At 34.8% G+C, this 15,945-nt stretch overlaps 1 protein-coding gene across 1 annotated transcript in view; it reads right to left on the minus strand.

Moving 5' to 3' along the window:
* LOC133526080 (uncharacterized transporter slc-17.2-like) overlaps positions 1–15,524 on the minus strand; it is a 29,855-nt gene extending 14,331 nt beyond the window's left edge. The window contains exon 1 of the mRNA XM_061862532.1: positions 15,359–15,524. Within this exon, the coding sequence (XP_061718516.1) occupies positions 15,359–15,383 (25 nt within the window). The 5' untranslated portion in view covers positions 15,384–15,524. The remainder of the gene's footprint in view (positions 1–15,358) is intronic.
* Positions 15,525–15,945: the final 421 nt, after the last annotated feature.

A 15,945-nucleotide genomic window follows, 5' to 3' on the forward strand; every position in this document is an offset into this window, starting at 1 on the left:
AGCTGGCACTCGGTAGAGTTAGTGACAGTACTTATGTGTCTTATCATTTACAGTACAATACAAAACTATAACTCACCTCACACCTCAATACAGAAACAATACAACGAATACAGCGCATTAAGAAGAGGTAAACAACAGCTGGTCTTATCGCTAAAAAGCGATCTCTTCCAGACAACACACACATTTACACATTAACATTGACATTTAGTTTAGTGTTATAAGATTAATGAAAAAAATAATATTACCCAGAGCGAATTATGCATTAATATGTATATTGCTTTTTACTCGAAACATACTTCACTACCTGCTCATAAAAAACATGTATGGACTACATTTTGACGACCCGTTTGGCCTAGTGGGTAGTGACCCTGCCTACGAAGCTGATGGTCCCGGGTTCAAATCCTGGTAAGGGCATTTATTCGTGTGATGAGCATGGATATTTGTTCCTGAGTCATGGGTGTTTTCTATTTATTTAAGTATTTATAAATATTTATATATTATATATATCGTTGTCTAAGTACCCTCAACACAAGCCTTATTGAGCTTACTGTGGGACTTAGTCAATTTGTGTAATAATGTCCTATAATATTTATTATTATTTATTATATAAAATATTAAGTACTTATTGAATCAAAGTAAGGATCCTATATTATTCTATCACAGATAGAATCCTCCTAAATAGGCAGATCCCTTTAAGAATAATTATTTTAACATTTGTTGATAATTTTGATGTTTCTGCTGTGTCGACGGTGCTGGTACAAATTACTAACTTAAGAGGAAAGGGGACGGTCGCTTCTTAAAACAAACATCCCCATTTTCCTCCATAAAATATTTTTATATAAATTGATGCATATTAACCATAGCTGCACCCTACGTTTGATTTTTTTCGTTTTTTTTAACTTATTATTAAAATTAGGTGCGAAAAACCGATGTGATACAATTTTTTAAACGCTCCTAACACTTATGATAATTAATAATTCGAAAAAATCGTAGGGGCATAGCTGTGGTTGATATAAAACAAATAGTGTCAAATATTTTCAATAATGTTGATAACCAGAGAGGAAAATGAGGACAATGTTTGTATGAAAAGGTGATTTCGCGCTGGTCCTCCGCTTTCGTGTTAAGTAGACACGTGCACATGCAGTATCGAAAAACGTTGGTTACAAATATTTTGTGTGAATGTGTGTAAATAAACCCATCAATATTTTTATGTACATAGAACATTACTGAAGTGGGACTGGGCAGGCCATATACGACGTATGCACCCACAGAGGTGGGCTAAACTAGCCACAGAGTGGGTGCCACAACGTAAACGCCGGCATGGTCGGCCTAAGAGGAGATGGCGGGATGACCTGGACGCATTTCTCAGCAACTGGACGGATGCTGCAGTTCATCGGGAAGATTGGAAGTCTAGGGGGAAGGCCTTTGGCCAGCAGTGGGACACTTTATAGGCTCGTTAAAAACAATAAAAACATTACTGTAAAAATTTGATTGATTATTATGTTATGACTATGATATATTGCACAGACAAAGTAATTAATATAACGGTATAACGCTGGTGCCTTGGACGGCCACTAGTCTGGGACGCCACATGCGTAGACATCGCGCCGTCCGTCCCACCTTCCGGGCACCTACATGGATGCTGGTCCTGCGTCCGCGGCGGAAGAGCTCAAACGCTGCAAATACGCCACCCTCGGCAGTGGTTAAATTTTTGAGGCGTTTGGGGACTTTGGGATCGAAACGTTGGGGCCGTGGGGGCTAAGCGCGCGTCGTCTATACACGGGTAGTAAGTAGATCGTAAGTAGCTGACACACCCACAGGCCGAATACACCACCGCCCTGCTGGACAGAATGTAACACATGAACTAGGGGAATAAACAATTTCTATTGTATTCTATTATATGTATACACGGGTCGATTCTATACATGGGCAGCAATTTGGCGGACAACTTTTATTTATAACATTATTTTAAGTTTATTTTAATTTATTTAATATTAAGTTTATTTACATGAATTTGTTGTTCTTGAATAAAATACTTTAAATTAATATAATTCATTAATATGATTTCATATAACATAAACAATGATTTTATATCCCTCTGACATAATTTTGAATAAGCATAGGCGTGTTTTATTAGTTTTAACATAATGAATCACTAAGTAAATATTTAGTTTCGCTCCTAAGACTTTACCGCTAATGTTCTGAATCGTTATACATAGACAGTGTATGAATAATACATTCCAAAGTAAATTGTAGAGAAAGCATGTAAGTAATTAAGAAAACACAAGCCCCTGTTGAGTTTGAAGCCCTCTGTTGTCTTATTTGTTTTATTCGTCATTTATGAGCTGAAATGCACGATTTACTTAACCACACAATCGTAAAGTATGTCCTCTTGAAGGTTGTTTCCTCATTGAGTCGTTTTTACTTTGCGATATGATGCAACTTGCTCCAAACATAATAAATAAATATCTTCACATAAATTATTGAACTTCCTTTTTTGGACATTCTAATAAGTTACTGAGGTCAGTGGGCCTACATCGAACACCGAAGTTTGCAAATCGTGAGCATCTTTTTGTTTTACTCCAATTAAAGCGTAATTAGAGTGACAGAGAAAGATGCCCGCAATTTGCGAACGGTGTTCGCGGTAGGCCTTCAGTTCATGTTAACATCACAATATGGCTTCGTGTATGCGGAAAAGTACGTATTTGGTTTTAGCAAATAGTTGGCGGTCAAATTGAAATAAGTAGGCGACCTCGTAGAACCTGAAAGTAGTACCGCGTCAACACTTATGCAGATGATAACTTTCAATTTGAATGTCAATATTAAATAAATATCGCCTTAGTGCGATGTACTCACATTATGTGAGTACATACCTATACTTACATATTAGTATTTATGTTGAAACCTGTTATTGAAAATGCTAAGAAAAAACGTAAAACCGTCTCAAGTTTTATTTCAATTACAAATAACGCGTTATTATTTGGGTTATTTCCTTTAGTGAATCTCATACTACAACTATATTTTAGCATTAGAAAGAAGGTAAGCTATCTTGACGTGTCTTTTTTGAAAAACAATTTGTAAAATAAGTCACTGAAAATGTAACAATTATATAGCAAGCACATTTATTTGCATTATTGTGGTTTATTATCTGCCTCCCTTTTGCTTAAAATGCAAGAGTGATGAAGATGCAGATAACCAAATTTCGATTTTTGCGGTAAGCTCTCTGATATGATCTCAACCAGATCTCAACTATGTATATCTACTCGCAAGTGGTAGTTTTCAGAAAATAGTGTACCCAATTAGTGTGGGTCTTAAGACAAGTGAATTTTTTTTATTGACAAGAACAATATACATAATGGATATATACAGATGATTACTATAACTAGCTTATATCTAAAATAGGCCCTTGAGGCATTGTACCAAGGATGCTGGCGGCATTTCCTCGTTGTATCGCAATACTGATACGTTGTGCGAGGAAGCCGCCAGCTCTTCGGTCACCAGTTACGTCAACCCTAGGTCCATGGGGTCCCAGCGCGCACAAGTTTATTGGAGAAATCGCGAAACGTCTGGTAGACAAGTTAACTCTCTTTTGTGATGATAATTAAGCATTAAATTTCAATAAAAACTTTGTTTTGGTGTTCATTTAACTATAAGTGATATTACAATGTAAAACAAAAAGTAAGTAGATTCCCATCAAGGTTTCATGCTTATCTAATTGTCGTCACAAAACTGACAGCGATTAGATTTTCTTAACTACTCACGCTAATTGGGTAGGTACACTATTTTCTGCTAACTCCCAAATACGAGTATTGTCTTGTTTGCTCGCTTCGGAGGACCTACCGCGAGACATGTAAATCGAAGTTTCATTATCTGCTCGTCTATCGTTTGAATAAGCAAGAGTGATAGACAGGCAGATAACGAGATTTCCATTTTCGTGTTTGACGGTAGGCGTTCAGCGGTGGCAGCATGGTTCCATTTGTCACCATGCCTGTCACTTTCAAACAAGTATGTCAGCGCGAAAGTGACCGGCATAGTGACAAGTGATAAAAATGGAACCATGATGATGATGATGAGATCCCTAATTACTAGCGAAAGGATTTCATTAGTGTCAATGATTATTATCAACATTTTGCAGGTGGCCAGTATCATACCATACTATGCATAAGTACAAACAAATCGAGTCGAAGCGAAAGCGAAAGCCGGTTATTGAAAATATCGCTTGAACTAGATGTTTACCATCTACTAATTGTCATAGGAAAGGTACCGAGTGAAACTAATCAATTAATTTTGCACTTATAAAAAATGTACGATGTGACCACTGATCTGACCATGGAATACTAAAAAATAACTAAGTCACGCTATGTAAATGACTATTAACTAGGGTTTAGTTTTTTTGATAAATAATACATTTAATGAACTCAAAGCAAATAATCAACTCTCTATGGTGTAAAATTTAAGACGAAAGTGGAGGACCCGTTCGAAATCGTCTTTTCATACAAACGAAGTCCTCATTTTCCTCTGTGGATATTAACATTATTGAAAGTATTTTGAAACAATTGTTTGTATATCAAACACAGCTATGCCCCTACGTCTGATTTTTAATTATTAGAAGAGTTAGGAGAGATGAAATCTGTTTTCCCACCAAATTTTTAGAATAATCATAAAATCGATAACAGTCAAAAGTAGGGGCATAGATATGGTTAATATACATCTAATTATGTAAAAATATTTTCCATAATTTCAATATCCAGAGAGGAAGATCGGGACTACGTTTGTATGGAAAAGCGGCCATCCCGTTTCCTCTAAATATAAGTAGGTACCACTAATTTAACTTCATTGCGTACGTAGGACTTGTTGTTACAAAAGATGTGCCAGATTTCTGCATATACATATTATTTATTATATAATACACATGAAAAACTCAAGATAAGTTATAAAAACAAACAGCTGATGATCTACTTTGATCTGTATCCTCTGATAATACCTACTTGAACAAGATAACGTTGACATCAATTCGAGAACCTTTTATATTTTGTAGTACGGATAAAAATGTATATTTGTAATTTCTTGGTATACCTAAACAATGTGTTGTTGTTATTGAATAGTGGATTGCAGTAAACTAGATAAAAATAAAAATTAGTTCCTACTCCTTTTAGCTTCTCGCGGGTCACTATTAAAGTCGAATCTTAGGAACTCGGGAAATCGAAATCGCTCGAATATGGAAGAGCGATAGAGAGGCAAATAATGATGTTCGATTTCCCAATGTTGGCTTTAGGCCCTGAGTATTGTCAAAGGGTAGGTACCTAACAAAATGAACACTAGTTGATACTCTGCATTACGCAATCTGCATTTGTAATCGGTCATGGCTTATTTTAGATTGTCGTGCTGAATTTTGATGGTTCATTGGATGTCTCTTTGCAAGGCAAATTTATTAATATATCTGTTCTGATTATTATGTCAGTATGGTAATATTTTATGAGATAAAGAAAATATCTTATTTCATTGAATTTCATGAATGTAGTGAGTGATTACGAGTACGTATTGTAGGAAATTGAACTCACATTGAACTAACTACTCAGTGAACTCTTTCTAAAATAGACTAGATACACATTTTAGAACATTAAAAAGTGCTAAATAAACACACGTGCTGCGATATACACGCATCAGCTCCAAGAGCTGCTAGTGCATCAAATAAAATAATAAGGATTGTTAAAAAAATCATACGCATTGTCCCCATATTTTCCTATGTGAGTGTGTTTCAGAACGGTTATATCTTCCTAATACCTACCGTAAAGTAGGTTATTACCAGTTGCAGCAAAATTTAACAGGATCAGATTCATTTTGGTTAAACCAATCAACTGCCAACTCAGAAGTTCCTTCTGTCGTGAATATTTATTTATACTGTGAATATATCGGAATGGGAAATATTCTTCGGTAGTTCGAAGCAACCGTAACAATATTTAGCATAAGCGTTTTGTGCAACTGCTCATTTAACTATATTATAGCTGACATTAGTTAATTCCCAGTTGTCTATCTGAGTACATCTCCGACAAAGGATTCAACTGATTGAGGCCCCATTGTCATGGCCATGATTACAACTCTGTAAGCAAGAAGGTAATTCGTACGTTCTAATATATTGCAATTGTTTAGAGATCCAGTTACGAGGCAAGAATGAGATTCTTCGTACCATCTTGTACCATCGTTTGCATCTTTAGCGAGTCGTAAAACAAGTTTCTCGACAAGGTAAATTTGTTATGGGTGACATCGGGGTATTGACCGAAGAACAGTGAATGCAAAAAACTAAAAAAATAGGGCAAGAATTCAATGCATCATGTATTGTGTCAGTTGTTTTTTTATTGTTAATATGAAAGACCTTGCCGATAATCATTAAGTAGTTCATTACAAATATATCGTCTATTGATGGTCTTTAGTAGGTACACGTATGCGTTGTAACTTAACTACGTTATGATTATGATACCAATTTTAAATTCAATGAGTTTCCTGTAGGCAATTAAATTCAATAAAAATATTAATTCAATAGTCTCGTAGAACTTATTACGGCTTCTTTGCTAGGAAGTTCACTCTAATTGTAATAACAGGTTTTGAATTTGATCTGGGTTTGTTATAAATATGATCAACACACAACAACAACAACAAAATCTCACTGTCAGCTTTCAACAGTGACATTTCTTCAACCGGAAACGTCACTGTTAACAGCTGACTAATCATATCAAAATCTTTTCTAGGCTGTTATTACAATCAGAATAAGCATGCAGGCTCCTTCCTAATAAAATTTTCCGGTTCCTTTTAACAGGAAAAAACTATAGATGCGTAGTCATCAATTAGCTAAGCAGATTGCTAGGTGTATGACATCTGAATCCATTTATAAAAGGTCTAAAGGTATAAGAACAACGTTGGTCAGCAATGAGCAACTATAATCTGATTTTTATGGAAGAACTTAACCGCAGGTACTTCTGTTATCGATAGTGATGAGACACATTAATTAATAATATGTTTATTTAATTTAATTTTAATAATTTGGCAGTGCATTTGGATCAACTTTTTCTACATTTGCGTATGTCAAGGGTATATAAACCGGTCTGCGGTTTTCATCCTCTCAGCTCAGCCAAACATACGGCAAGACTTTGCATATTCAAATGCTGCAGTCACGTAGCTAAACAGAATCAGTCATTCGCGGCATGGTGTCTAATTGAATGAGTTGATTTGCGTAACGGTGCGGTGGTGGGTCTGGAAGGCTCGAGCTCGGCGTCGGCGTCGCGCCGGCGGTGAAAGTGCAGGAATGTGCGCCCCGGCGCCACACGCGCATCTTCCTGTTCACCTAATTGATTGGCCGCAGCGCCAGGTCATTAAGTTAGAAACAAGGAATACTTGTTATACCCCCATGTTCTGCACCACTTTTGTTCAATCGGCTATTTCATGGTAACAGAAGCAAAACACTGATTTTATCTGAATGCATTGTTAACCAATATGTTTTAATTGCATTTCGTAGTGTTACAAAATAGCCTTTGATTTATTGGCAACAACAAGAAAGCTAATGTATTATTTATTATTTTGCTGGCTGCAAAACTAACAAGTTTCTGTTCTCTTGGTTGGCACCCATTGAACTGTGTTTATCAAAATCTATTTAATTAAAATGTATGACAAACGTGCCTAACATCAAGATATTAACTATCTTTACATCCTCTGGAATTTATTTATTTCACTTATATCAAAAAATCCTGTCCTTGAATTTGTGGTACAAAAGACATCAACGGGACTTACGAACTTGAATATTGCAATAGTTGAAAACTGACACGTCAAAACTAAACAAAACACGGAAACCTACACGACAAAACAAAATATAACGCTTTAAATATAATACTAGTAAATACGTAAAATGGCAACCTTTTATTAAGGTAACTTATTAAAATATCAAGAATAGATATTGGGCAGTGCAAATATCAAAGTAAACTAATTCAAATACGTATTGAGAATGTTGCATTTGATGACTCATGTTTATGAATGTGAGCGCTATAAAAAAAACACCGGAGGATAAAAACCTTATTGCGCTTCTGCCCCACTATGACACTTACGCTACAGTGCCCAGCACATGTGACAGATATCGGATCAGACACTTGAACTTTCAAATAACTAATTACGCTTAACGGTGCAACCTACTTACCTTACACTTCTTGTTTGTTTTATGGTTTGCGAAGATATGTTGGTGACAACATAAGTAATTAACCAGGCAGCTAATTTAGGGTAGCTTAAAAAATAAATACTTAAATATAAAAAATAATAAGTTGGCATATCAAAATCGGAGTTTTATAATATCTCAATATCAGATGTATTCTAATGTACTTGCAGCTAATATTTAACTCAAAGGTCTAGAATAACGCTTGCGCTTAGGCAGGAACCCAAAAATTATTATGATAAATGAAATACTATTATATTTTAAAATATTAATTGACAGCTAAGTAACATTATTATATGCCTAATAAATGCTGCTATTTCAAATTTTAGATGGCCAAAAAATAATAAGCCGTAATTTAAGTACTTACCTAAAATGTTTTTCGTAAAATGTTACAAAAAGTTAGGTTTCCAATTAACTAAGTTTATATTGTAAAGAAACAAGTTACTTACATAAAAGTAGGTAGCTTATTAAAATTGGGTTATATGTAGATATACATTTAGCGTATGATTGGCGATTACTTTACAATAACCGCCCGCGCCCCTAGGTCCCTTCTTCAGTCACTTCTACAAGTCCCTTCAGCACACGAGCCGAATTTTAAGAGTTCAGAACTAAGATAAGAATGAGATATTGTTCAAACGAAGTCTGTAAGTGGTACAATTTTAGAAACAAATAAAACTGTTTGATCTAATATACTTTTATCTGGGGTGGTTTTTTTTTATCCGGGAGTATCAAAGTGAACGTCCACTTGCTAACATTGATAAGCGGATAAGATTTTGTATCTAATAGATAAATAAATTACGTAATAATATTAAGAAAACAAGTAATACAGTCGCCATGAGATATATCGGAGCGGCCGAGGTGCTCAAAAATATCTGAACACGCACTCTAACAACTTGACAATAGAAGCATGTTCAGATATTTTTGAGCACCTTGGCCGCACCCATATATCTGATAGCGAGTGTACAAAGTAAACTCCCTTCTTGTTTATACGAGGAGGCGTATATTTACAACCAAGGTGATAAATGTGTATACATCACCGTAAAAAACCGGTTTTAGTGAAAACGCGTTTTCCCTAGTTAAAAGGCCTCAATGAAAACTAGTTTTAACTGGGATTATTCATTCAGAATTAGTTTACGCGAAGTCCCTGAATAAAAATTAGTTTTCATAATTATTCAATATTAATTTTAGTTAAAACTATTTTTCATCGTGGCCGAAAAAAGCGAATTTCATTGAGATACTGAGGCACCAACCACAGTTATTAGACTGATCAACGTCCTGCAGCAGAGATCTATGAAACATCTATGAAACTTTGGTGAACGCTTTAACCCTAAATCTACACCTACAACCTTAGTCACTATTATCAAAGAGAATATGAAATAGAGGTGGATTGTCAAAGAAAACTTTGTAGCCACAGTCAATTTACTGATGATTAAAACTTTTAGAACGCCATTTGACCTTGATCCTTATTTTTTCACTGATATGGGTCAAATTTGTTAAAGATCAAAAAGTGGTGCCATCTTACCTGGAATCGACTAAAGGTTGTAGCGCCATCGCTCGAAACGATGCCGCCATACCTTTGGCCTTTGATATATTAGATGGCGCCACTTTTTGATATGTATCAAATTTAACACATATCAGTGAAAGAATAAGGATCAAAGTCAAATGTCTTTCTATAAGTTTTAATCATGTGTCGAAAGATGGCAGGAAATATACTGTGACTACAAAGTTTTCTTTGAATATCCACCTCTATTTCAAATTCTCTTTACTATAGTGAAAATAATAATAATATAAGGTTTTTCATATTCATATGTTATATTCAGTACAAAGTGGCACAAAATTCCAATTGACATTAAATTTACATAAAAGCAATCGATTAGATGGTTGTTTGTGCTACAAGAGGGCAAAGTTAGTTTTTGATACGAGTGGTAATTTTGAGTCCCGAGGAAGCGAATGATAACTAAATAATTGAATTTTGGGCGTTACAACGGATTCGAAAGCTAGAGGTGCAAAAAAAGCTTGGGCTCGTGTGGCACATACAACTTTTCACCGCAGCAGTAACCCATTCACGCATAAACACACCGAACGAAACACCCAAGGCTGAACCCTTACACTTATACCCACAACCATACTAATTGATATTAATTACACATCGCAATTTAAAATCTAAAACCAAATGCTCACTGTTTTTAAGCATCAAAGCGACCTTGTTCGAGCTGCTGAGGTGTAAAAAAACTTTTTAATACAGAAGTACACAAGTAAGTACTTGGCTAAAACCTAAGCAGCACCTGATTAAAACTGGTTGCTTTAATACTTAAGCCTGATTAGGAAATGTTGTTGATAGTAATGCTAGTACATGGGCTGGCATTTACATGTAGCTAATGTTAAATGATAACTAAAATTAAATTATGTGAAGTAAAGTGCTAAAGTATTCAATCCCAAAATCACCCCGTAAGCCTTAAAGGTGAAAAGGGGATGGACGAGGCCGTTAGGGGGAAAAGGGGGTCGAAGTTTGTATATAAATTCTACAAAGATACCCCCAGATACGTATTTCAAGATTTCCAGTAAATCACCCCCAGCCCTTTAAATTAGGGAATTGTCATAAGCAACTAACAAAAAAGTGAAATCCTACCAAAAACATTTTCATGTAAAATTTTGCCAAGACGAAAACATAAGGCTCGCACTGTGAAAAAATCTCTTGTAGAGCCCAGCTTCTAACACTACAAGCCCTAACTACACAAACTCTACAAGTCTACATCTTAGTCAAAATATGTTGCTTGGCAGTTACGTTATTACAAGAACTATTCTATAATAAAAATCGGGCAGTTCGTTTTACTCGCGCACCGAGCGTTCCGTACAGAATTATCTTCGTATAACAATAAAGGCGAAAGACTATTGATCAGAAGTACCTATACTAAGTATAATTGTGTACAGCGCCATCTATCGGCAAATTGTCTAACTAATTTGCGCGATGTGCACGTATGTTGGTTTTTCGAGGATAATTCTCTATTATGCGAACTGATTTCAAAAATTGTTCTTTTATTTGAAAACGGGTGTCTTTAATGTAATGTGATAGAAATTTCAAGTGTAATATACATGTAAAGTTGGTTAAATTGCAAACAGAATTCAGAAATGTTTTTTGTTAATTAAATAAAAAGTTACCAAGATCAAGAGGTCTGATTATATTTTTCCTGTAAATTTAATAGTAATTTGTGTAAAAATATATAAATAAGGTCGTATTTTTTTCAATTTCCTCCATAAATCTTTTTTTTTTTTTTAATTGTAAAAAATGTTTTGGAATGTACAATTTTAATTCTTTTAAAATGATACCCCACTTGACCTAGTCACTAGACTCTGAAATTTTGCCCCCTCTTCATATTGGGCATTTTCCATAGTTAATAAAATATAATACTTTCAATGTGTCTGGGTTAGCGTTGTTCACAACAATTCCAAATTTCAAATAGATAGCTTAAGTGATTCTCGAGATATTTAGCGTTGTGACAGACGGACGGTCGGACAGAGTTGCACCATAAGGGTTCCTTTTGTACCTTTTTGTTACGAAACCCTAAAAATAAAGAATAGTGAGTAAATTTTTCACATTGCGCCCATGTGACAGTAGCGAAACGGCCAAGATCCATATTTTGACTAAGGTGTAGAGTTTGTAAAGTTAGGGCTTGTAGAGTTAAAAGCTTGGCTCTACAAGGGATCTGACAACTTTTTGACAGTGCGAGCCTTATGGTTTCGTCTTGGCAACATTTGACATGAATTTTTTTTTGGTGGGTTATTATTGTTCTGTCTTGTACAGACAGTATCCTAAACTGAGGAACGTCGTTTCAAAACCGGACATGCGTCAAGCTAACAAAAACAAACTGCGGTGTTTGTTTTTTGTTCGAACTTTTTCATCGAGCAAAATGACTCGGTCTCATCTTTGCAAAATGAGTTAAACGTTTAGGTACTCCCTGCCGATTGACCTCTTCAAGGTAACAGTAGCTTATTAATTATTTTTATTTAAAAATCTTAATCTTGTTCGTGGAAGCTATGCTGTTAACTTACCTTGCTTTAAACGTCAAATAAATAATACCGAGTTAAGGTCAATGTTTCGACATTGTACATAAGTAAGCGTCTTATTATGAAGCCTTTATAGCTTTAGAGACTGACTATAATTATATCTAATTATATATAAGTATAGGGTTTCTAAATTAAGACAGTGCTGAATTTGCAACAAGATCATTCATTACAAGTAGATGCTGAATTAAAAACCATGCGTTACATTCGTATACCTATAAATCTTGCAATAGTATCTATTATATTTTTTTAGACACCAAACAGTCATATAAACATATCAAAAATGCAATACAAAAGATGTACCGCAACAAAAAGATTATATGTACCTACAACAAAAAGACCTGGAGGTTCATTTCATAATTATAAATTATGTTAAGTGAAATAAGTAAAGTTATAGCTAATGCATATTTATATATGTAGGTAAAACATATTTTTATTTAGTATCAGCTTTCAAATTTACTCTAAATGCTTTAGATTTCTATTATTGTTCTTGTGTTTTTATTTAAGGTGGGCACATTCTATGTAAACACACTCATTTTATGGGCATTACGTCAGCGAGAGGCTCGGCATATGAATTGGGCGGGGATTCGTGACGGAACTATGCATTTAGTGATTTTACAGTTCAGTCAAGGGCAGCAGCGATATCTAGCATTACGAGTAGAGTGAGCTCAATAAAGAATTTTTGAAACTGTTAGATTTTTGTTATATCTATGTTATATTCAACCAGCATTTGTGACATTCTTAACCAATGGTAAGCACCTACGATAAGTATTACTTTATTTGTTCTTAAGTCCTCTCTCTCTCTCACACACACACACACACACGTACACGGTGTAACACGAGGAACCCAAAGATTTGAACAGTGTAATCCTGATCACAGTTAAAGACTAAAATGTTTTTTTCTGGAATTCGCCTAGTTTCAAACCAATTTTAAAAAACATCGTCTTATGACGACCGGTTTGGCCTAGTGGGTAGTGACACTAGTGACCCTGCCTACGAAGCTGATGGTCCCGGGTGCATATCCTGGTAAGGGCATTTATTCGTGTGATGAGCATGGATATTTGTTCCTGAGTCATGGGTGTTTTCTATGTATTTAAGTATTTATAAATATTTATATATTATATATATCGTTGTCTAAGTACCCTCAACACAAGCCTTATTGAGCTTACTGTGGGACTTAGTCAATTTGTGTAATAATGTCCTATATTTATTTTAATATTTATCTTTGTATTGTTACTTAGTGCAAAACGCCTTTTTGATGGCGATGATGCAATTATGGGGCGTAATCTAAATAACCTTATTGATAGACGACAAATAGTGACAAGCAAACTTTGCAAAAACTAGGTTTTACGAAAAAAAATGAAAAATTAATTTTATGACCCAGATTTACCAGTAACATTTACTTTTTTTTTGGCGAAATTTACATAGTCACATTTTTTTCCTTCTTTTGGCCTACAAAATGCGTGGTTAAAATCTTTCGGGCTCCTCGTGTTACACCGTGTAACTGTGTGTTTGATATAAATATTCCCTCAACTCAACAAAAAATTAGACAGATACTTAATATATCTCCAAAATATCGAAGCTTTCTTAAAAATATCTAGAGTCCTATTTCTATTTAGGTACCTACAATCGGTGTAGAGCTGGCGTTATAGTAAAGCAATTTTTTTTTATATTAGGTCTGGTTATATCTAGAAGGTAAAATCTATAGAAAGAAAACAAGAAACTATCAATAAGATTTGCTATTTTCATAACAACCATATTCGAAACACACTATATAAATAAATGAAAATCAACTTTTGCACACTACATTTTCCCATTTAAAATGTTACAATACGAGTAGCTTACAATAGGTAATATCTCAACCTGTTCTTTCATTCTTGACATACATGACACCTTGTCAATATGAAACCAGATTCATTAAAATCATTAATAATTTTCATATAAATTGGTCTATACTTGATACCTGGCTATGAGTTATCAAATGTCTAAATTAAATGAATTAGACTCGGCTTTACGAGTGTATTAGGTAGGTATGCTGTCTTAAGTGCGCTTTATCTGCGCCCATTTAATGACGCTATTAAGTAAAACGGTCGTGTTTTAAGCTACATTTGACTGGTCATTAGCGCAAGTTTGTCGCGTTTCCGCCGCTCGCAATTATTCGCTGCAGCTCATTCGACAATAGTCTAATTTAAGGCTCAATTACGGTAAACACGTTAAACTCATTAAAGAAGATGATACCTGCAGGTTATTTATATCTGTGTGTAGGTTAGAAATTCTCGCGAGTAACACCAATTAGGTAGCTAACATGTTCTCGCGAATACCTCTATCCCTTGCCATAGTTAGTATTAGCAATAATAGTATTATATAATTATATATGTATTACGATTTTGACATTTCAAGTATCTTATTTTTTCAGACAATACCATAAAAACAAAAGTAGGTACGTATATAAAATCCGACCTGCGCAAAAATACCAGGCTAATTCACCTTGTTTTTATACTCCAGATACAATTAATATGTATGAAAGTACGATTGGTCCAATTTGTTCAACTTATCCGTCATTTTAATTCATAATTGTTACAAAAGCAGGATTATTGGGAATTAATGCCGTAGTAACTATTTATTAATCTGTGTTAATCCTCCAAGTCCAAACGTCACTGATAATCGCATGCGCAATTTTCAATACATTGCGGTATTTGATCGATCGATTGAATTCATTCATCCTACTTAGCCAGCAATTATCTAAAATAACATGCAAGGTCTATTAAATTGGGCAAACAAAATTTTAGTTTCAGTATCTGCAATATACAGATAGAGTAAAAAAGGAATCAACAAACAATGGGCTAGGAAATCGGACAAGCTAAATACGATGTTTTCAGTGTTTTTCAGTAAGTACAATGGAATAAAAAAATTACGCAATTGTCAGCCTTTAGTTTACAATTACATTGAAAATCGTTAACTTAAGTCCAATTAAAAACCCATTCATTGAAGGATTCACCACTAATTATCTGAGAATCATCATTATCTGTATAATTTGCGACAAATCCTAGACCTAGTTGAGGTTGAACATTAAATAATGATCATAGTTATGTGTCTACATACCAAATACTTTGATGTGGAACTTCATTTTGTAGAAAGGTATGCACTTTGCGGAGGTAACAAATGCCGCACTGAACGAAGGTTGTATTTGAAAGCACGCACGACGCCGACGCAAAACTCGTGGCGAGCTGCGCGTACGCTCGTCGGTCCGCTACTGCGGCTGTGGCACCAGCCTGCGCACCACCCAGCCCTCACCTCGCGTGCCACTTCAAACATCCGATGCTAAGTTATCTTACTGCGATTTCCCAAGTTATATAAACAAACATCATTGATTATCTAGTTAACAAATATCTCAATAGATTTAAATGTTGTAGATTTCTTATCTCATTTACATGTTATAACGTTATGATACTTATGAAGAATGAAAATTATTCATCGAACAGCTGTAGGTAAACACCGTTATGTTAATATGGATGTCATGTTGTGCATATTGTTTCAGTGTAAATAAGAATGGTAGGAATGAATGAACAATTATGTACTCGTACGATAACTGCGGCAGGTAGGTTTTCTAAAACTTACATAGTTGTTTACGAATAGGTAGATATATTAAAAGCATTAATTTAAATCTTTTTTATTATGTATAAACGCCA

This window comes from Cydia pomonella, chromosome 16, assembly GCF_033807575.1.
Source record: "Cydia pomonella isolate Wapato2018A chromosome 16, ilCydPomo1, whole genome shotgun sequence".
NCBI lineage: Eukaryota > Metazoa > Arthropoda > Insecta > Lepidoptera > Tortricidae > Cydia > Cydia pomonella.